The sequence below is a fragment of the Apostichopus japonicus genome, chromosome 1, assembly GCF_037975245.1.
Source record: "Apostichopus japonicus isolate 1M-3 chromosome 1, ASM3797524v1, whole genome shotgun sequence".
NCBI classification, from domain to species: domain Eukaryota; kingdom Metazoa; phylum Echinodermata; class Holothuroidea; order Aspidochirotida; family Stichopodidae; genus Apostichopus; species Apostichopus japonicus.
The window spans coordinates 11,056,651-11,079,285 of NC_092561.1; the positions used below are offsets into that span (position 1 = coordinate 11,056,651).

The following is a 22,635-nucleotide window of genomic DNA, read 5'->3' on the forward strand; positions in this document are numbered from 1 at the left end:
TGGTGTATTGTTACATATGTTGTGTTGGTCTACGGTGCAGCGTACAATGCAATAATCTCGTAAGATACATTGGGGAAACAAGACGTGTACTTGGAATCCAGTTCTGACTTTTCTCGGTCACTGCTAAACGAAGCCAAATTTTTCTTTTCTTCTGCCGTTTGGTAAGTTAATTTTCATAAAGCAGTTCAACTAATTGTATCAAATAGTTTTTGGCGTATTTTCAATGGAAAATATTATTAGTATGGTGAGATATTTTGCTATAAAAATTGTGGTGTTCCCATTCTTCTATGGGACGTTTCGCGTACATAGGAATAGAGACGTGGCGTGGCTTTGCGAACAATATGTAGTACCATGACGATAACACAACTATCGTTACAACTTCTGATATATAAAATTGATGGCTTGTACAACTAACGAGTTGCATTAAGACTAAGGGACCTATTTACCCTTAGTTTAGGCAGACTTGGAACCGGCTGAGACCCTAACAAAGTTACATTATGTATGTACGGTCTATTTTCTGCAGCTTAGAGGATAGACAGTTTTATGTCTCGGCTTGAGCCCAATGGTGCTGATTCTAACTTCGTTGCTAAGTAAAGCATTGTTTGTTATACCCAGCTCCATCTAAGTTAGACACGTTACAGCAGTGTGTTATTGTGGTCCAATGGAAAGATGTCTACAAATTTTCGAAGCCCCCGAAATAGGCGAATACAAAACAACACTTAACCATTACTAACCTTGTTTGCTAACATATGTAGCTATCGTAGCCTCATTACATGACAATTTGACTATGGTTGGATCCTACTAGCCTAGTAATACATCATGTGTTACCTAACTTTGTGTGTTATACATGTAGCAGTGTTGATAGAAAATGTTTGTCTTTTATGCAAACAGCATTAACAGAAATAGGTCTTCTCAAGTGAAGTTGATAAAGTTAAAAGATGAAAACATCAGTTTTGTATTCTGAGGCACTTTCAAGCATTACCCCCCCCCCCACACTCATCCCTCCCCACTTACTAAAATTAAACATATATTTATGTTTTTAACGCATGCTCAATATTTGGACCATTTTTGTGCATAGAGAACTTTCACTTGAGACCTCAACAAGTATCTAGGCATAATTCTCTTTCTCATTAAAATTTTATCTAAAAAAACATACATGATATCAGCATAACAGTTATGAAACATGACTCAAGGTTTGGATGATGTAATGAGTTGTTGAATTTTTAAGAATGTCACTAAAAAAGTTGCAACTAGCTATTCCATAGACATTCCAGATTATGTACTCAGAAATCAATGTTGTTTGATCAGTATGTTGTTGCTACTAGCTAAATTCCATAGACATTCCAGATCGTGTACTCAGAAATTAACATTTATTTGATCTTTATGTTGCTGCTACTAAGAAAAACTTTGCATTTAACAATGGCAAGGCTGTGGTGTACATGTGAGTGTTGTTTGTTTTCAATTGGTGCTCTTAATGTAGAAAGTCTTAATAAAAAAACCTGTTGGTGTCAGTACTGAAGAAGCTTTACAAAGTATTACTTAAAACACCTCAACAATCATTCAGCCTAACTATCATTTCAAGGTGATAAAATTGATCTCCAATCGAGTGTAAGTAATTAAACTATTGACATGTTGAAACATCTTCAATAAATAAAAGTTGATGAAAGTCATCATGTTTGTCCTTAAGTGACCTTATATTGGTCCAGATATCTGCAGTGGTCAATTCTCCCATAAACAAGGCTCAGATGACCAATTACTTGTCCACACTTCATTTTGTCTGACCACTATAGTCACAGTATATCCTTTGTGATGTATCATAACCACTCAACCATGAATGTCAGACACCACACTGTAACAATTTCACCAACTGGATTGTAATTGAAGCAGCAAAGTGTAAACTTCACTTGGAAGACCCACTATGGTAATTTGAGATGATTTCCACACAGAGGAATTCATTGTGTATTAAAGCCAGAAGTTCAGTTGAAAGATCAGGAAGTTGATAACAACTCCCTGGATAGACCAAGCATGTATACAACTACATTGGCATTAGTTGCAAGCTGCAGTATGTTGTTTATGCAACATAAATTCAAATTATTTGTAGATTATGTCATTCAGTTGTTAACACTATTGCTACAGTAAGAGTTTTACATGCATCCATTCAATGTTCATAAAAGTGTAAAGAAAATTTTGAAATGATATTTATTCTGGATAAGAGACACATTTAGCATGTTTTACTGAATACAGTTTCATCCCTTAGGAGGACGTGTTTTGAGCAGACAAACATGAGCAGAACTGATGGTTCCGACATTTGTAAGAGCAATGTCAATCGTAGACTTTTATTTGAATAAAATTTTAAAAATTTAGTGAAGAATAGATAATGTCCAAACCACAGTAACCGTGGGTCTTGGGTCTTTGCTTTAAATAACAATTTATATCATCTGTAGACCACAAGATGTGTTATTCTAGATGTGCATTTTTCACACTGTAATGTTTGATATCGTGAAGTGATACACTGCATATTTAGCTGAGTGCAATACATTCACCACATTTGTTTATTTGGTACCATGTACAAAATGTTAAAACAATAATTCGGCATGGTTTGCTGCTTACCATAAATGTTGCATTTTGCATTGAAATTTTCAAAACCTCATCAGAAACGATATTTAACTGAATAGAATTATGGAACACAAAATTATTTTTTAATTCAATTTATATTTAAAACTTACTAACTAGGAGCAGCAATATGGTTGTAACCAGGTAGATCCCTTAAGATTGAAAAGTGTTCTATTAAACATGTGGATGGTATTTTTCCTTGGTCAGAGTGGTGCAAGGTTATGTAATCCAACAATCTTTTCATGTATTAGCAAAGTTTTATTTAATCTTCTAGAAGTGGAAATTTTGGAGTTAATGTGCAGGTGGAGAAATGTAGTAGCTTATTATACTGGCAATTGTGCTGACCATCATATTTGTATTGGATGTCATTCGCTGTTTTGGCTCTCATGTTTTAAGAGTTTGTATGGTTATGGTTACCTTACCTGTAGGGCAAATTGGGTTTTCTGTGGAGATTGTCGTGGAAAGTGTTATTATATAGAAGTACCTTAAATGTCCATAAGATGCTTTAACATTGTGTGCTTGTGCTTAACTTTGGAGTCATTTCTTTACAGAAACCAACAACAAAATGACTGATACTTACCAACCAACAAAAGCAAGGGGACCCATTGCTGCCATGTTTGCCAGCCCTGGCCCCAGATATGCCCTACCAAGCAACACAGGCACCACACAGCATGATATCAGAAAGAAAAAGGCACCAGCTTACAGCTTTGGCGTGAGGCATCGCAAATTTACAGATGATTGCAGCCCTGGCCCTAGATACTTAGTGGACCCAAGGATATCTAGATTTGGCAGCAATGGAGAGCCTCATTATTCTCTATACAGTCGCCCAATAGACCCCCAGCAATTCAGCACCCCAGGACCAGGAAATTACTCTCCAGAGAAGGCAGGCAAATCAGCAAAGTTCTCAGCTCCAGCATATTCCTTTGGTGGCAGGACAAGAGGTTCAAAGTTTGACAAATGTCCAGGTAAGTGGTGCTATTTGTGATATAAATTATGATACCATTAAAACTGTTTCTTGCCATGTGTAAGGAGGGACACAGTTAACATGTTAACCCAGCCATCATACTTATTACTTAGGAACGTAAAGTTATGAAGGTGCTTGCTATTGTAAAATATATGAAGGCAAGGTGTCATTCGAATTACCGAAATCTGTGTTAGTGTAACAGCATACAGTATTTTGACATCCACAGATATTTGTCAGTAGAACTCTTTTTAAGTAATGAACAGCATCAAATATCCAATCACTGGTGGTTCTATGGTGTCTTTGTAAAATTACTTTAGTTCTACTTCTTTGTATCTGAAAAAATGTTTAGTCTATCTCCACAGTGGTGGGAGGTTTTGTTACAAAGATATAAAGAAATAAAGATAAAAGCCTATGTACAATAGAAAGTTACAAATACCTTAAGTTAATGTGTCATGCATTTTGCTGAGAGAATATTTAACAATCGCCTTTGCTCTCCTAAGGAAAAAGGGACATAAATGTTCACTTACAATCGCAAAGTGTAATAAGTCTCACTGCTTTGTCTTGCCCACAGCACCTAACAACTATTCATTGCCGCAAATTCTTGGTGGGCGTTCCATCGCTATGTCTTCAGCACCAGTATATTCTATGACTGGAAGGAGTAAGATTGGAGGTTTTGATGCTGATCTGCAGAAGACACCAGGCCCATGTACATACAATGTAACCAATCCTAGTATTTACAAAATGAAAAGTGCACAGTACTCCATGACAGGAAGGAATGTTATGCCTAGTGATGCCACACGTAAACCAGGACCTGGTCAGCACAGTCCAGAAAAGGTAATTATTTTATAATTTGTTTGTTTGAGTGTTCACCTACACCCTAAGGTGTCTTAGTGAGTGTGACTTGCCTGAATGCTTTGAAAAAACCCAGTCATTTTAGTTAATGTTGATGAATTGCATATTTATAATAGGAGGATCATACTCATGTATGCATTTCACATAAATTTATGATAACTGTTGTCCACTGACTCTCCAGCTCATTTACTTTGAGAAAAGTGTTGTTCTCTTGGTCTCCTATCTTAATCGTCTATAAACTTTGTATGAAACCAGGGCTCCATAAGAACTAGTTTCTTGAGAATTAATATTATTTCTATGTGATGATAATGATGTTTTTGTGTGTAAGTTCCACATGTTTTGTACTCCCACACTCCAACTTAGTAGTGCTTTTTTTTCTTTTATCAAGGAATCAAGAATAATTCAATTCATGACAAAAGGTGATGAATATGCACATACTCAAATTTAAAACTGAATTATTTTTTTCCAGGTTAACATTAACAAGCAGAAGTATCCATCCTTTTCCTTTGGAATCAAGCATTCAGAATATACAACGCCAAATATCTTTGAACCAACAGACTAATGCATTTTAAATGGTGAGTACAATAATGTATACTGTAGTTTCAGAAGCTGGGTATGTTAGCACAAAAAGATATTGCCTCCTTGTATCAATATTACTGAAATACTGTGTTGCTCCCTCTGTGCCCCAGCAACAAGTTATTTCATCTAATGTAGGTATAATATGCATGAAATAGTGGGGGAAATTATATTCACAACTGGTAGCTGTGTTATCAGCTGAAAGAAATGTTCATGTTTGATATTACATAAACGTTCTGCCCATGGTGGTTTTGCTTAACAACAAGTATTTGTAAATTAACTGAGTTTTAAAATAACATAAGCTCACACATGTTATTGGTACGGCAAAATTAAAACCTCCAACCATTGCGTTTACTATCATTGCACAAATTAATTTTTTTTCCCAAAAAATCTAATATTTTCATTCTGTTTTTTTCATATTTGCAGGTTTCGTTGAAGAATATTGTCAAATATTCATAAAGCAGAAGAAGGAAACAAAGCCAGAAATTGGAGAAAAGAATCAGATATATTAAGAATTTGAGAAAGAAGGAACACTTTTAAGAACAATTTTTGAAAACTGAATAGAAATCATCACTGAATACAATTTGAAATCATGTTAATGTAATGGACAATACATTTGAAAGACACAAGCTGTGTTTGTGAGTTGTAAATATTTGTACATAAATTATAAGAGAAGACTAATATTGTTTAGTTACCTCATTTTTTGAAACATGGTGCTGCAAAGAGTGCTAGCAGTGTATCATTGAGATAACTGAATCACTGATAATTGACTTTATTACCATATCATGCTCAAACTTGGTTCTTATAATCTTTATAAAGTCAATGACAACACTTCCAGGATCTTCCTTTCAATATATATAATGGAGGGTTGATCACTATGTAGCAATAATTAGAATGGCATAACATATAGAACATAATTGCATTACATATGTGGTAACATAGTAGGCAGGAATGAGAGGCTAAACTGTGTTTCATGTAAGCCCATGAGAGCTATACTATGTGACAGGGTACATGCCTTGTACACTGTGTAACATGCCTTGTACACTTGGTAACCAATGTGTCACATGATATACTTTGCAAGCTCTTGATGCTGATCCAGACTTTGTAGTGTGCCATGGCGTTATATTACAATTGCTCCGAGTGCTTATATGACTTTCAATGGTCTAACTTGTGGGAGTGCTTCATTTGTAACATTTTATTATTTGGCAGAGACTGGTGCAAAGTTGATTGTTTTTTTTATATTAGTTTGAGATGATGATGTTATGTTGTGTCACTTTTCATGACATTAGCCTTGCCTTCATACCATAACTGGTAAACAATCAGAGAGGTTGCACACCAATAGCTCTACCAGCCACATAATCCAACCTACTTTGTGCAAAATGTACAACATTGTTATTTTCTGCATCTGAGGTAAATTTATAATTATATTTAAATCCCTTGGATATGCTAAGTAAGTTAAGAATAGCATTTTTACCTTGTGCATGCAACATTTTCCTCAACTTTTATATAATATAACCATTGACGTTTTGAGTGGACGTGCTATAGAAGTGTGTACAGTTTGTAAAAAGTTGAACAAGAAGTAAATGACCAAATGTAATGTCTTATCGTATCATTCCTATATTCTTTTTTTGACAAGGATTAACTGGCTGAAATGAAAGTCTGGCTAGAGGAGTGGCAACAACTGAGATCTTATATCATCATGAGATGTTGATAGTTATTTACATATTACTAACATGTTCAAGAGCAATGTAAACTTAACCATTTCAACAGAATCTACCATTTAATTTCTAATAAATATAATAGAATAGTTCTAGATTCATAAATAATATTAAATAGTTCTATCCATCACATAACTCTCTAACATAAGAAAAAAATGTAACTTGAGCAAATAACAATAGTTAATAAATTACTTTATTTCTTTGCATTTTATTACAGTAACTTTTCTATTACACATACTCCTACATCTGTATCAGATTCATAAATAATTCACGAATAATAAAAGATTCATAAATAATATTAAATAGTTCTGTCCATCACATAACTCTCTAACATAAAACAAAATGTAACTTGAGCAAATAACAATCGTTAATAAATTACTTTATTTCCATGCATTTTATTACAGTAACTTTTCTATTACACATACTTCAACATCTGTATCATTTTGGTAAAGTAATTTAAAAAAAATTAAAACAAGGCAACATTTCATATGTGATGAAGCAAAAGACAAAGAATATTTTGAACAAGAAAAAGTCTTGAAAGTTTTAATGCAGCACTGATATCTTAAAGTTGCTGATTGTGTTTTCTATAGAACATCTCTTCCAACATTTCATAAACTTCAATTACTGATGTTCACAATTTTGGGAAAGTGCTCCCATGACAGCCAACTATTGGGACCTTCCCTATTCTTTATGACACTTTCATGGCTAATTTACATTCTTCAGCCGTGTTTAAATGTAACAGAACAAGTTGTTTTGTTGGTACTGTTATTAACTTGTAGGATAATTATCACCTGATTGGGCCTTGTCTTCATATGGAACACTGTTAAGTGCAAATCTAGCACATTGGAAGCAGAACATGTTACTTGGGTAATGTCCAGCTGCTTTCATCTAAGACCACAAATCAGAAAGATGAGACCTTTCATCTCCAAACAACAGAGGAATGAAATTAATAAATCTGCACATTTTGGGAATTTCAAGTAGAGATTTGTTTACTTTTCAATCTCTAGATTAACCGATATCCAATTTCAATTATCAAAGGTTGACTCTAGGTATAAGTTTAGTGTTGATCTGTTATAATAAAATGACTACAGGTACAGCTACTTCAATTTTCAAGATATCTGGAATACACTTTACGACTGAATCAATCATCAGATCATCTCCTCATTCAGGAACTAATTGCTAATCGGATCCTTAGTTTTAAAAAATCGTAAACTATGTCAAAAAAGTATATTTAATTCAGATAGTTACCTGGTAGGGAATCTCTTCCTTTGTAACAAATTTTGAAGATGGCATTTGTGGCCATCAATTGCTATTCATATAGTTGTTTGCATTGCTTATGATATGCTAATGGTATGTTTACTAGTGCCACTACCATAGGTGAGTCTGTAACATTTGATTGCTAGTCAAGACAATAGTATAGAAATACAACCAAAATGGATAGCAATGGTTTGGAATGGTCTTCAACATCAAAATTAAAAAGATGTACAGTGGAAAATAACATTAAACAGATGAAAGAAGAACATATTCTTAACATCCTGGTGAAATTTGCATAGAATTCCCAAGTACTGTATTTGAGATGACAACATTTGAAGTTAACACATTTAGCAGCAAAAGCGATTTGGAAGCAGATAAGGTGTGAATCATTGCAAGCACTGACATATTTGTTTTGTGTTTTTAAATTGAAGATCCAATTTTCTTCTTCAAAGCTGGAATGCATTAACATATGGATACACCAATCATTGGGGTAATGATACCCCACTGTCAAATTCAAGCTCAAAACAATGAAGTTAATGTAAAATTTGTAAAATGTTGCTCAGTGTGTAACTATGACATCACACCTGATTACTCTTGAGTTCACTTATTGTACAATCTGTGTCGAATTATCAACATCTTGAGAATGCCATGTAGGAGTTGGATGCAAGTTTCACCAATGTTTCATTTGGCTTTCTTTCTTTGAGGGGAGGGGGGGGGGGGATTGGATTATATCTTTATTAACTACTCAATAAATCCAAATACTGCATCATTTTCAAACCAAGAGACATCTTTTTTCTTGGATGTTTTAGTAGTGATCCTCTTTTTCTTCTTCCTGTAAGGGGAGTCACCCCAACTTTTGACACAAAAGGTTTTCTTGGGAGTCTTCCTGGTATTTGCTTTCTCAGACTGGCCCTAAAATAAGAGAAACAAATGCACCAATGAAGACTTGATTTGGCAAGCACAGACCACTGGATTTAGGTAGTGTTTGAAATATGTTTATGTATCAAGGGGGCATTCTTAGGGGGGGGGGGTAATTTAAGAGAGTAGGATACAATTTCCAATGAAATGATGGATGAGGACACAACACTGATGTTGCACATACCCTCATGAAAATGTCTATTTGTGAGAATATGAGCATGAAAATATTAAACTGATATTTTGGCAGGTTATAAACAAATTAAAGAAATGGTTGAATATTTAAACTGTGAAAATAATTGTGTCTTTTGAATGAAAATAACACAAACATGACATTAATCAATATCCCAGCTTCCCAAATTTTCACAACTTATGAAATATATAAAAAATCATACTATTAACATGAGCATGTAATGTAGGTGAATTCATTTCTTAATCTCAGATTAACCACTGCACCTACCTCATGTTGTGGTGCTGTTGAATATGTCTTCTCTGGTGGTACCAGTTGTAAATTTTTCTCCTTTAAAGAAGATTTACCATATTTGAAAGGAGAAGGGCGAACATGAATAGGAGTAACCGTCTGACTTGGAACTTGTTTCTTCTTTGGTTTGTCTTGAAGTGGCGGAAAAGGAACATCATCCAACTAATAGAAAATAAACAATTGGTGCTCAAAAGACAATACTTCAAAACAGCATTCATGGTAACACTAGGCATATCAATGCAGAACATATTCATAAAACCAATTATAAAACACTTGCAAAATTTAAATATCTAGCCTTAAAACTTGTGAAGGTGTAGAGTTTTTGTTCATTTAAATTGTGATAAAGTTCTTATGGTAGGGTCTTACAGGTTCAAAAGTACCAATGGGTGTCATGGAACAAACAATCTTCCGATAGTCCAAAGGTTGCAATATCTCTTTGCTTTAGATGCCTTTGCTCATACTTGTATCAGAAAAGTGACACCTTGTTTATAAGAAAGGCTGGGCACCTAACATGTATTTTTGATGCTCAGGAATCAATTTAATATCAAGATTACTATTTGTAAGCAACAAATAGGAACCTACTTCATCCATGCTCTTTGGAAGTTAAATTTGGGCAATTGTGTAATTTAGGTAATATGTGCCATTGGTGCTCTAGCCAACAAGTGGCACATTTATCCTGCCCCATTTCAAAGTTATGCCAGGCCATTGTCTTGTGACGTTCCACAGATTGGATTGGTATAGAAGACAGTGAATACTTTTACAGTCAAATAAACACTATTTAAATTGCTGTTCAATAGACAAGTATTACTAAAGACAATTAGCAAACGGAGGATTTTGCAAATATTGCCACAACTACAAACAATTGAAGAATTACGTATGCGAGCTGAACTACATAAAGTTCTGGAGCAAGAAAGGGTTAATATTTAGTGCATGGATGTTTACTCTGGTATAAATTTGTTTAATTCCCACCTCAATCTCCATGAGTTGAGATGTGGATGAATCAGAGTCAGTGCCATCTTCTTCATCAGTTGGTTTATCTGGGGCAAACATTACTCGGCTTCTCTTCTTAGCACTAGCAGTGTCTCCACTCTTAAGGATACCATGTGTTGGTGTCTTCATCCTGGGAGTCACAGGCCTCACTATTATCCAAAAGATGACAAATCAAGGATACCTTTACTCAATGGCTGTAATTATATTGGTACAATAGAATTAAATCAATTAGGTAAGTGTCTAATTTAATCAATAAAGTCTGTATGGTTAAGTCAATAAAATAATCAAATATCACTTATATTATAAAATAAAACTCTCCTTATGGCTACTTAATTAATGACGTGCTATTATGGAAAATTGACTTTTCTCTCTTTCTTTATACAAAGTATTGACTATATAAGCATGTGATAATCCAATTAGTGGCTGGTTTGGTCTGTTTAATATTTCAACAGACTGAAGAAAACATAAGATTTAGCCACTATTTCCAAAATGCTACAAAATCATGTTTCATTCAACGACAACAAGACGTCACTTTAAAATGATTGAAAACAATATTTTGCACAAGTAATCTGGAAATGAGGAGGGAATCTATTCCTTACTTAAGCTTAATACATGCTACAATTGTAAATACAGTATTAAAATATGTTTTCAAAGCTTACCAGACAAAGGTGTTTTAGGTGTGCCAAGATTAGCATTCTTTGGTTCTTTTGGAGTTTTAATTGTTTCCACAGGTGACTTGGAAACATTTGGAGCAGGGATCTCACTTTTCTTTAGAGCATCTAATTCTTTCTTCTGGGTGGCTAATAAATTTTCCTGTTTAATAAATGAAAACCATTCAAACAGTAAAGTATGTAGATCCTTTATAAGTGTCAGAGTAATCAACTGGAAAGAAGGAAACGAATATCAGCAAAGTGCTTATCAACCCAAAAAGGTTGACATGCGTAAGTTGATTTCTACATGCATATAAAGTAATCAGCCAGACCAGTGGCAGATCAACACCAATGAGACCCTAGGACATCATATGCTTCACCCCTCCCCCACCCAACCATTTTACGTTTTGCAAATCGTACAACATACTAGTTGGTATATGTTACCTGGAGTTGTCCAAATACAGTACATCCCTGACCTTGTTGGCTCATATACAATCACCTCTTCTGCCTGATGTTTTATTCCTAACAGGATTTTAGATAACTTGTGTTTAAAGGGGGAAATCTGCAATACTAAATAACTCACACTATTGTTGAATAAGCAGGAGAAAATCTAATGGAGGGCAGGTCATGTGAATTGAGGTAAACCTCCTCAAACTAACTGCAGAAAGTGAAAGTAATTAAAACAAAAAAATAACAACTTCCATTTAAATATACAATGACAATGCCAACATTAGTACTCCAGGACAGCTAAATGAAATAAAAGAATACCAACTAATTGTCCAATTACCTTTTCCTTCATTTGCTTAATCATTTCATCTAACTTAGACTGGCCATCATTTTGGAGCTTCTCCTTTTCCTTTTTAAGTTTTTCCACAAGATTCTTCAAATTCCTTCTTTCTGCCTCAGCCTGCTTATTTAATGTTTTCTCCTATAAAGGAAGGACATAAGAATGGTTCTTTTGCATTATGTTAAACCAGTTGGTCTCATCCAAATCTGCATGCAACTATAACTGACTATTGACTATCTAACTGCAGCATCAGAGATAGTAATTTCAGTAGCATTTGTAAGAACAATCTTTCCAAGTTTGATACAGACATCCTTGTTCTTAAATGCAGAGATATCATTATGAACAGAAATGAATAAAATAGAATGATAACGTACTAAGTAACAATACACTAAAAACTGATTTAAACTTGATTTAATTTTACATCCTGAAGGTCCTGGATACACATCCCTAGCAAAATTACTTTCATTCCACTACCAACTAGATTCACTACAGTAACTTCCATTCAGTTTGAACGTTGTATTCTAACTTTTTAAATTGTTCAATAAAGTGGAATAAGGTTTCGATGAGAATTACCTGTTAATGATAATGTTCATTCTGCCTTTATTCTAATATCGGTATTTAGGGTAGGTAAGTGTTGTGGTCCTACAGTAAATAATACCGACTATTCATCAACATTTTGAATATAACAGTTTCTTCAGACATGGATTATCTCATTAATTGCAACAAAATTACATATTTAATTTTCTTTCTTTTTGTATATACAATAGGGAGACATTTCGTTTCAGTAAGGTTTTACACTACTAACCTCTGACTTCTTGTTTGTGGATTCCTTTGTAAGTTGTATCTGCAGTTTCTCAATTTCTTTATCCTTCTGAGCAACAATCTTCTGATTTTCAGACTGCAATGAGAGAGATCTAACATGGTCACATCATTATTTTCATGGTTGTATTAAACAATATGAGCAGAAAGTGATACAATGTTTTATTGCCATTTAATATATCAGTAAAGAGCAATTTAAACATTCTTTGTGTATGCCTTTCCTTTTCCTCTGAGGATCAAGAGAGCACCATCCTGTCAAGAAAATCCCCAGGTTATTTAACATTATTTAATGTAACTTAATGTAGGACAGAAGGATGACCTTGTATCTGTCTAGCGTCGCTCCAACTTCTTTCATCTGTTGCTCACATGCTGCTTTTGCTGAGTCATGTTCTTTGATACATTTTTCAGATTCCTGCGTCCGTTTTGCTAGTTTCACTTCTGCCTCAGAAATCTCCTTCTCTTGTTCCTTTATCTGCAATTTAGTTGCTTTCAACTATCAGGGATGAAAAAGAGATATTTATAAGAAACATATCAGGTACATGAGCATTTGTAATTAGGACCAACACAATGAATGCTCCAGGAATTACCCAAAAAATTAGGGAACAGGGATATGTGCAGGGAGGAAGTGGGGTTCAAGGTGTTTGGAATCGTCAAGTTTGAACTCTGCTGAAGAAATGGGGAAGCTTTGTATATAACTAATTTGTCACATTCTGTAGAAACATGCCAATTGTAGTAACAGTTTGATGTGTGGTTTTAAGTTGTCTTACCAAAATAGTGATAATTGTGGCCTGTTGGAAGGACTTTTTCCTGTATACTATAAAACCTCAAATTGTACTTTATGTGTAGGCCTATATATACTGACCTCTTCTGTTTGTTTCTGGTTCAACTCTTTCTGCTGAGTAATCTTGTCATTCAAATTTTCAACCTGTCAGAGGGGAAGCAGAGTGAATCAGTAATAAAATCTATGAAAAAAATTATTAAAAATTATGGATGAATAAATGTATAATATTAATAAATAAATACTATTATTTAAAGATATTCAGAATATTTGATTAGATTTTATCATACAAACTGATCCCCTCAGCAATCAGAAATATTTAATGTACTGATGTGAGAGACAGGCAGGAAATCATTTCTCTAGATGTTTGGCAAACCTTGCAGCATGCTGATTTTATGTTCAATGCATACTTTGGAAATAACAAGAAGCATAATGACAAACATTGCATGAAAGTGTTTAAAGTACACTGTATGTTTTGTATTCCATATGTTCTTTGAATGCAATCCTCATCATATGCATAATTAATGTAAAAATGTTTAATAGCTATAAATATCATCAATAATGAAGATTTTGATTACCTCTTTTTGAAGCTTAGACAATTGTTTTGTCTGAACAGTATTTTTTGTCTTTATCACTTTGCATTCTTGCTGCTGTTCCTTTATCAGTTTGTTTTTCTGGCTGATTTGACCTTGTAAAGACTTGTTTTTCTCTGTCAAGCAAGCTAATTGTTTCTCCAAATCTTGAAGGTTCTTTTCCAGCTTCTCAATCTAGAACAAATTGGAAAATAAGAAGACAAAAAGTTCAATGACTTAGTAAATATAAAAAAGGATAGACAATAAGAAAGAGCCAAGTCATATAATGACTAAAGAGCATTAAATAAACTTGAGATAGAACCCTATGCAATTTCATATAATTCCACAATATTCTGTGTCATTACATTTGTCATTTCACAGCCAATTATGTGATTTATTGATTAACAATTTACCGTGTGTCGAGCAACTTTGTTCACTCGATTTTAGTGATGCAGTGAGGAATTCAGTCTAGGAACAATAGGGACTGTCTCCATACAGTGATCTAACCTATTAATTAATTTGCCAAGAAAACAAATGGGCAGTTTCTAAAGTTTGCAACTGGGAGGTGGAATTCTACCACTGATATTAACTTGAAATTGGCTTTTCAAAATCTGCAGAATTGTTTGAACTATCTATTCATAGTGTCTGGTTGGGAATATACACAGAGCAAATTGTATGTATGTATGTATGTATATGTATGTATATTAGATCCTCCTGCAAGCAGGAACTCGCAAAGAAGCCTAATTGGCTTATCAAAGCTGCAAGCTGACCAAAGTCAGTCTCTCACAGTTTTCTCAGTTTTTTACAGTTTTCTCAGTTTTTTTTTAATTTAACAGTTTTCTCATTTGATTTTTCTCATTTTAATTTAACAGTTTTTTTTTTGTTTTTTTTTTTTAACATTTTAATTTTAATTAACAGTTTTAATTTAACTCATTTTAATTAAGAGTTTAATTAACAGTTGAACAGTTTAATTAACAGTTTAATGAACAGTTTAATTAACAGTTTTAATTTAGCTCATTTTAATTTAACAGTTTTCTCATTTTAATTTAACAGTTTTCTCAAAATTTAACAGTTTTCTCATTTGTTACTTGTTACCTGGTGAAAGTTAATCTTACTTGGGGTTAACTCTTCAATGAAAAGGCGTATTATGTTGTGGTTAAATAGCTGTATGTTCTACTTAAAGCCAACAAGATTAAACACCAAATAAAGTAACTCATTTCTCAGTTTTGGTACCATATAGGCCGTTCCCACGAACGCAGGCTTGCTTCAAGCATGCATAGGTAGAGCTAAAATTAAAACCACAGATAAGCCCTGCAATTTGAACCTGCAATTCAACGAGTTAACACCAGGCGTAGCGGCATGAATGAAAAACCTTGGGAAACTTCCAAACCAGGTTCGCGGGAAATATTTTTGCTATTTTGTACTAAAAATATTCTCAGTATCACTTTATAGACACTCTTCTTCTGTTCTTAATAACGGCATAGTTTTAAGAGCGTATTCAATGTGATCAGCATATAGCATCTGATTTCTGTCCATGACTGTAATTGAAACCTAACTGTTGGAAAGAATACCAGTTTAATGGTTGCAAGTGTGGGCAAAGGATTAGGCATTTACTGTACTTGTATGAGAATGCGAGCAGCGGTCAACAGCTAGGCAGTGAGTCTGTTCGGCATGTGCATACATCATCCAAGCAGGGCACATGTGCTATTTTCTAACGGGACTTTCCTGATACAGCTGACGTTTACCAGCTATTGAAAAAGTCAAAGCACTGCGCAGGGAAACATTGTTCATCTCTGAAAAGCAATATTTTGGGTGGTACCACTTGTCGCCGGGTTTACATTAAAAAATCATTGAAGTAAAACAAATCGTTCACAGTTTCCAATCTGAAAGCAAATAAAATGGAAGACCTAAAAATAACAGTATTATTCTACCAGATATGCCAACTTTGCATTTGTAAAATTTTTCCAACAACTCATGAAAAGAAAACTGTTTGCACACTTTACCCAAAAAGAAACCCCTAACACAAAATGGTTGGGTTGGGCTCGAGACATGCTGCAAATGGTTTTGCTGCAACTAAGTGTCCACACCTGTTTTATTCTGTATGATTTTACTTGACATTAATGTCAAACTTTCTTCTTGGCAAGATCCCAACAAGAAATTCCACTATCAGTGTATTTCGCTAGTTTTGCGTCAAACAAGTTATGGCGTGTAGACTAGACGCTTTACGGTCACCGGTCACCGTGGCACAACCTTTGTAGCCTGGGCTTTACACTCGATCTCGAGCTATAAATGTAATGAAGAATGCGAATAAGCCTATCTTTTTTTAGTAGTTATCAAAGCAACATGTATATCTTTTCACATTTCCTCTTATTATTTTATAATACAAAGTTCCAGCAATTGTTTATTTACATTTGACAACGTTTACCCAGGTTGAGCTGTCCTAACCTCACCTCTCACGAGTGGCTTAATAAAGCTTGGGCTAAAAAAAGGGTGGAGCAATTTGCCCTCCTCTCAATAGGTCGATCAAGGGTGAAGCAAGCCTGCATGTGCGGGAACGGCGTAATAGATAAATATCAAAATTTTATTGAAACAGGGTAGTGAAAATCTTGTGAATGGTATTGCTTTCTACAATGCTGTTCTAACCATATTTTCATGAGGAAATTTGGCCATTCATAATCAAAAATACATTCCAGACAGTTCAGAACCAACCTCCCATGTACCAAGTTAAATTAATACTAATAACCTGTGTGTTTCCTTCAGTCATTTTCATCTGGTTGCTAATGTCTTGTTCATCCTTCTCTGATGAAAGTTTTCCTATCTTTTCCATAAGTTCAGTTTTTAGAGAGCTCATTGCTTCTAGTTGCTCCTTATGTGCTGCTAGATCATCTTTTGTACTCTGCAAAGAGAGGATTACAAAACATTAAGTGATTCATACTTTGCTCTGTAGTAGTTCATAGAACTGACATCCTTACACTAATACAAACAATATATATATAAAGGAGTGAGAAGGTTTCATCTTCCATCTCTTCCTTATCACGGCATTCTTTTAATCGAGAGAAGCAAATTTGCTCTTCACAGAGTTTCCCATTCACAAAGGAATGAATTCTGTTGCCACATAATGGGTTTCAAAACCAATATGACACTTGAGGAGCAAGACAAAAAGTCTACTATGGCAAATCACTAGGGAGTTCAGATGATTCCTTTTAAAGTCAAGTAAAAGGTTGAAGTGTTTCAACACTATAAAACCCATTTGTTATATAGTTTCTTGAAACTATTTCTATTTCTTTTCAAATTGAACTCTGGGGAAAATCCAGAGGAAGGTAGGAAAATTTACAGGTCTGAGAAGTTAGATCCAAAAGAAGTCATATGTTATGGTGCTTTCATTCACTATGAACTTACCTGCAATTCCTTTATCAGTTCATTGGATTTCTCTTCAGATGACTTAAGCATTTCAACAAGCTCTGAATTCTCTTTTTCGATGGCCTGTTTCTCTTTCTGCAAATTTTCACTTTCAGATCTAACACAAATGGTATGCAAAATCATTATTAAAGATTGCAAGACAGGTGAAGAAATAGTAATTTTCATACAATTGATTAAGTAATCTTTGGATGCAAAGAACTTTATATGAGTAACTCTACTCAACTGAAATCTTATGCAGCATAAATGCAGACACATCAGGATACCTATAGGAAAGCACATGCACAGAATAAACAAGACAGATTAAGTATTACATTACAACATGAGTATCTTGAAGCCATATCCACTTGTTTTGAAAAACTTCACTGGTTGCATTTTAATAGTATAAACAACTGTGTAACATTCCCATTATTTATTAAAATAAAAACCAACAGTTTGGTTACTTCTTCCCAGTTGATTCCAAAACATAACCAGAATGCAATAATGCATTGTGGTTTCGATGATGTCGAACATGGGCAGTTTTCTTCATGAATCTGATGCAATGTATAGTGAGGGTGTACAACATATATGATCTTAGTAATACAGTGAAAAACAGTGTGATGTGACAACCAATAAATTCACAATGACACAGGCTGTCCTGAAATGACCCTTTCATGACCTCAACAACAGCCTTCTTGTACTAAATGTGATACATCAACATACTAAATATGACATCTGTCCTTGTTGAAATATAGTGTGAAACATGTTTTTCACAATTTGACCCCTGGTGAACTCAAATGACCATTGACCTTTGCCCACATTAGGCTTCGTGTAGTCAATGTGGAACAACTTCATACCAAATATGTGATCTGTCCAAGCATCCCTTTCAATATTATGTCTAGGAAGGTGCGGTAGTATAGGGAGACAGGTTAGAGGGGAGTGAGGTAAATGTTTGGCATTTGATGACTTTAAATGACCTTTGACCTCCACCAAAAGCAATAACAGGCTCCTTAAATTTGATATGGTACCAAAGGTTCCCTTCTTACATATAATGTTTACAAGGTTTTCACAATTTGACCTTTGATAGCCCAAAATGACCTTCGACCTCCACAAAAACAATAGGCTTCTTGTACTCAATGTGGTACTTCAACACACCAAATATGGAATTGGTCCGACCTTCCCTACTTCAGATATCGTGTTTACAAGCTGCTCGTCACAAACACACACACACACATACATATACAGGCAGGCCATCATGAATGCAAAGGTTACGATTATCATCGAAACCAAAAATCATAACAAATTTTAATTTGTGAAGTACATAACAGAAAAGAAGAAATTTCTATGAAATAATGACATGACACCAACAACACAAACATTTCAACCTTCAAAGATGGCTAAATTGGAGGACGCTAGATCGTCAAATTACTCTTCTTTGTAGCAGTTGATTTTCTTTTTATAGTTAGCAGTCTTGAAACTTGTCGCTCTCTCTATTGAATACTATTCATTGTTTTATGTCAATCTTGTTGTACTCATAATTATAATGTGAAGGATTACTGGTTACTTTTATATTTATCCAGTAAATGGAACCATATTTACTCTACTTTCAATAGCTGAATCAACAGTACACAGCCATGTATCTGCCTTATACTCACATCCTCAAAGCATTACATATCTAAAACTGTTCCCACTGGTTTGTCAAGAACCCAATGCCAAGTTGTAAAGAAAAACTCTTGCTGATTCTTACCTTGCCCTTTCCATATCTTTCTTAAGTAGATCCAGTTTGTCATAACTTGCCTTCTCTCTTTCTAAAACATCTTTTAGTTCATCTTTAAGGGCAGCTATATCAGCCTGTAAGTAAGCAATTAAGCACTACAATATTCAACACCTTCATTTTGTTAATTTATCTCTTTATTCAGAACACTCATCCATCCTGCTTTCTTCCACATCACCCCACACCTGCTACAATTTATTTTCAAGCAACTCTAAGTTAAAGATCATCAGTATTGTCACCAAGTGTTAGAATTCCTGGTTTTTAAAAATACTTTCCTGGAGGTTCCTACAAATTCTTCCAAGATATTAAGAACACTGAGACAATATATGAATATTAAATGTCTCAATAAGATGTACATGTTCTTCATAGGGTCTGTTTTCAGACAGATCTCTGCAGCACTATTTGACACACATAGATAAGAGAGAAGAGAGATGTTTATCATGAACCCGCATTTTGTCCTCAGGTTCCAACACACAATCAGAGATGTTAGCACATGTATTTTAGAAACTCCTACAGCAGGAACTCGCGAAGAAGCCATCATTGGCTTATCAAAGCCACAAGTTGACCGAAGTCAGTCTCTTAGATTCATATTTAACGTCCATGATTATGAACTGTCAACAACTCTGTAACTGGACCACATACATTAATCTCGGAGTGACTCCAACTCGGGACCTTATGATTGAAAGGCACCATTGAAAGGCACCATTTTTTATACTTATAATAGAAATTAATTCAAAATACCTCTTTTCTCTGTGTCAGTTGCAATCCTTCTTCAATGCTCTTAAGCAAATAATCTTTTTCTTCAAGTACCTCCTTCATCTTTTTCTCTAAACATTCCAAATTCCTCTTAATTGAAAGTTGTTTGAAAAGAAAAACACTGAATCTTCCAGGCAAATTAAATTAGATTATGTACTTGATCATTTGTACGAAAACATTAGATGGTGAAATTGTGCAATTTAAAATAAAGAAAATCACTACAATGAGCAAGGTGACAGTAAGTACTGACTACAGAAATCTCTATAACATGGTATTTGAAGCAATTTGAACTGGGTTACCCCTCACCCTCCCCTCCAGAGTGAAACTATAATGCTAGTGTTGTTCAAATAAGATGAAAATGTGGGAATAAAAGAGAAAATCAATGTTAGGAACTAACTCAGATATTGATAAAATACTTCTAGTACTTCAGTCCTAATGCAATATCCTCCATAACTAACTAGTGAACTCAGTGTCAACATTATGCAGCAAATACTTATTTAATATATTTTACTGACAAACTTTCCTTCCTCAGGATGAATTTTACCGTAGCGCCCTCATTTTCCAAAAGTTGTTGCTTGTTATTGACAGATATAATCAATGGTAGTCTTCAACTTTTGTGCTTATTTGTGGATACAAGGTTCTAGTTACGAAGGCAGTTGATTTTTTTACCATTTCACTTTTTGCCATAATTCAATGTCTCCATAATTTCTTCTGAAATTCTCATCAGATTTATTTATTACCTGAAGTTGTTGCTTTTCTTTTTCAAGTTTGTCAATGTTTTCTTCTCTGGTTGCAATAGACTTTCCAGATGCATCTTCAATCTGTAGTATTTTACGTCTCAGTTCCTCACATTGTTGCTGTTAGAAAAAAAATTAGAAAAATATGACAAATAAGCACCAGTGCCAATTTTTATGCCCCACACACAGTGGAGATGAGGTGAGGGGGGGAGGATGCATTTTGGTTTCCTTTTGACATGCTTCAGTTACCTATTGTCTGTACTTGATTAGGCTTGGACCAAATGTTTATTTTTTTCATTCATTTAGTTAATTTGCTTTAATAAATTGACAGTCTGCATTATCTTTTCAAACAATAGAAACTTTCCTTGGTTATCTCATCCTTTTGACAGTGGTAATGTCTAGAAAGTGGAGGAATGCTATTTATAAGACCCAAATAAACATTGGAAGGGAAATCAGGGATTTGAAACTTATTTTAAGAACCTTGGAAAAAGGGGTCTACCTGTATTATCAAAGAGGTCACAATTTAGCATCTTAGGTATATGAACATGGATAAAAACCTACTTAATTGCTGATGTGAATGTGAGAGTTATTCCAATATATTTGATTTACCAAAATTTTAACTGGAGCATAAAAGAAACTAAATGTTTAAATATGATTATGCGCAATTAGCAGATTTCTTTACACAAGCAAACTGCACCCATTCGACAGGAGAGGGTGAGAAAGGGCCTTAGTTTGCCCCAAACTATATCAGCATCCCCACCCATCATTCAATGCCCCCCCCCAGGTAGATCTCTCTCTTTCTCTCTGAAGGATTCTGCTTCTGTTGTTGCTCACTGTACACACGACCTTGGAATGGTTGTGAAAAGAAGAGATAGCTTAAGTGGTTTGTTCTATTTCAATACCATTTCCAAAATGATAATTAACATCCAAGTCTTTTTAACAAAGAAGAGAGTAGAATATATAAAAGTCCATTAAATATGACCATCATTCTGTTTCAATGACTTTGGTGCATTTTAAAGCAAAATACATTTGGCATACTACTGTGCATGTATTATTGTCTTCAATACAAAAGAACCATTGCTTTGCATGTAGGTTTGTACATCACATCAGGTTCAGTCTGCATGAGGAAAGCAATAAAGATGTTTATTCAGTAAGAAAGCAACCAATCCAAGAAATCCAAACTCAATACAAATAACAGGTTTTGGTATATTCCTTACTGGTGATTCTGTTAATAAAATTATAGAGACTTCCTTCTCTTTTTTCATCATTGTAAAAAGCACTAGATTTCTTTGTTCATTGAAAAGAAGATCACACAGTCAAAAGTTCTTAAATAGAAACCTCCAAGTAGCCTCAAGTAAAATTTCCAACCAACCTCTTTTCCAGCAACTGTTTCCTTTAATTGAGTACAGTCATGACTCATTTTGTCTCTTGCTTCAGTGAGTTTTGCTGCATCTTCCATCTGCTTAGAGATAATTCCATCTAATTCTAGCTGATTGTTTTCCTTTGCCTTCATCCTCTGATGTAAATCATCCTGTGTTCAAGTTTGACAGAGAAAGAAATATATGAACTTAATTAAAATTGTACATTATTTATGTTAGGAAAGCTTCATACGACTTCTTACAAATGTGTATATCATATGACTGAAATACAACTACAGCCATCTATACTTCTTACTCATTGCAATATCACAGCAGAATTACAAAGATTACATAAATTGAATGCATGCACTTTAATGGAATAATGGTGACATCTCAAACCTCTTGCAATTTAGAATTCTGTACACAAATATAACATGCCTTTGCTTTTGTAGATGGAATGTGAGATGGTTCCTTCTTTGTCCACAACCCATTAAGATAACTACCCCACCTAGTGAATACATCCCTATTCCTGAGTGGTGGTGTGGGTGTGACATGATAGAAATATTGAGATTAAAGCTAATTTGTGACAAATCCGCTTATGGTTAAGAAAAAAATGAAAACATAATTGATCAGAATGTAGAAACA

The 22,635-nt window shown here is 34.4% G+C and overlaps 2 protein-coding genes across 2 annotated transcripts in view; one reads left to right on the forward strand and one right to left on the reverse strand.

The window, feature by feature from the left end:
* On the forward strand, positions 1 to 6,991 carry LOC139967364 (ciliary microtubule associated protein 1A-like). The gene is made up of 5 exons (XM_071971076.1): positions 1 to 161; positions 3,165 to 3,578; positions 4,149 to 4,411; positions 4,899 to 5,004; positions 5,432 to 6,991. The coding sequence occupies exons 2-4, from the start codon at positions 3,179 to 3,181 to the stop codon at positions 4,989 to 4,991; spliced, it is 756 nt and encodes a 251-aa protein (XP_071827177.1). The 5' UTR covers positions 1 to 161; positions 3,165 to 3,178; the 3' UTR covers positions 4,992 to 5,004; positions 5,432 to 6,991.
* LOC139967288 (uncharacterized) overlaps positions 5,492 to 22,635 on the reverse strand; it is a 26,319-nt gene continuing 9,175 nt past the window's right edge. Inside the window, exons 10-24 of the mRNA XM_071970916.1 lie at positions 22,005 to 22,163; positions 20,636 to 20,752; positions 19,881 to 19,985; positions 19,113 to 19,216; positions 17,369 to 17,486; positions 16,713 to 16,865; positions 13,976 to 14,164; positions 13,482 to 13,544; positions 12,939 to 13,112; positions 12,606 to 12,698; positions 11,801 to 11,941; positions 11,023 to 11,176; positions 10,343 to 10,512; positions 9,353 to 9,535; positions 5,492 to 8,889 (exon numbers count right to left, since the gene is read on the reverse strand). Coding sequence (XP_071827017.1) covers positions 8,719 to 8,889; positions 9,353 to 9,535; positions 10,343 to 10,512; positions 11,023 to 11,176; positions 11,801 to 11,941; positions 12,606 to 12,698; positions 12,939 to 13,112; positions 13,482 to 13,544; positions 13,976 to 14,164; positions 16,713 to 16,865; positions 17,369 to 17,486; positions 19,113 to 19,216; positions 19,881 to 19,985; positions 20,636 to 20,752; positions 22,005 to 22,163 — 2,094 coding nt within the window. The 3' untranslated portion in view covers positions 5,492 to 8,718. The remainder of the gene's footprint in view (positions 8,890 to 9,352; positions 9,536 to 10,342; positions 10,513 to 11,022; positions 11,177 to 11,800; positions 11,942 to 12,605; positions 12,699 to 12,938; positions 13,113 to 13,481; positions 13,545 to 13,975; positions 14,165 to 16,712; positions 16,866 to 17,368; positions 17,487 to 19,112; positions 19,217 to 19,880; positions 19,986 to 20,635; positions 20,753 to 22,004; positions 22,164 to 22,635) is intronic.

Excerpts from the sequence above, each read along its gene's own strand:
- LOC139967364 (XM_071971076.1), top strand. The coding sequence starts at position 3,179 with ATGACTGATACTTACCAACCAACAAAAGCAAGGGGACCCATTGCTGCC. Across the intron at positions 3,579-4,148 it reads AAAGTTTGACAAATGTCCAG|CACCTAACAACTATTCATTG; the intron begins GTAAGTGGTGCT and ends TCTTGCCCACAG. Across the intron at positions 4,412-4,898 it reads GTCAGCACAGTCCAGAAAAG|GTTAACATTAACAAGCAGAA; the intron begins GTAATTATTTTA and ends ATTTTTTTCCAG.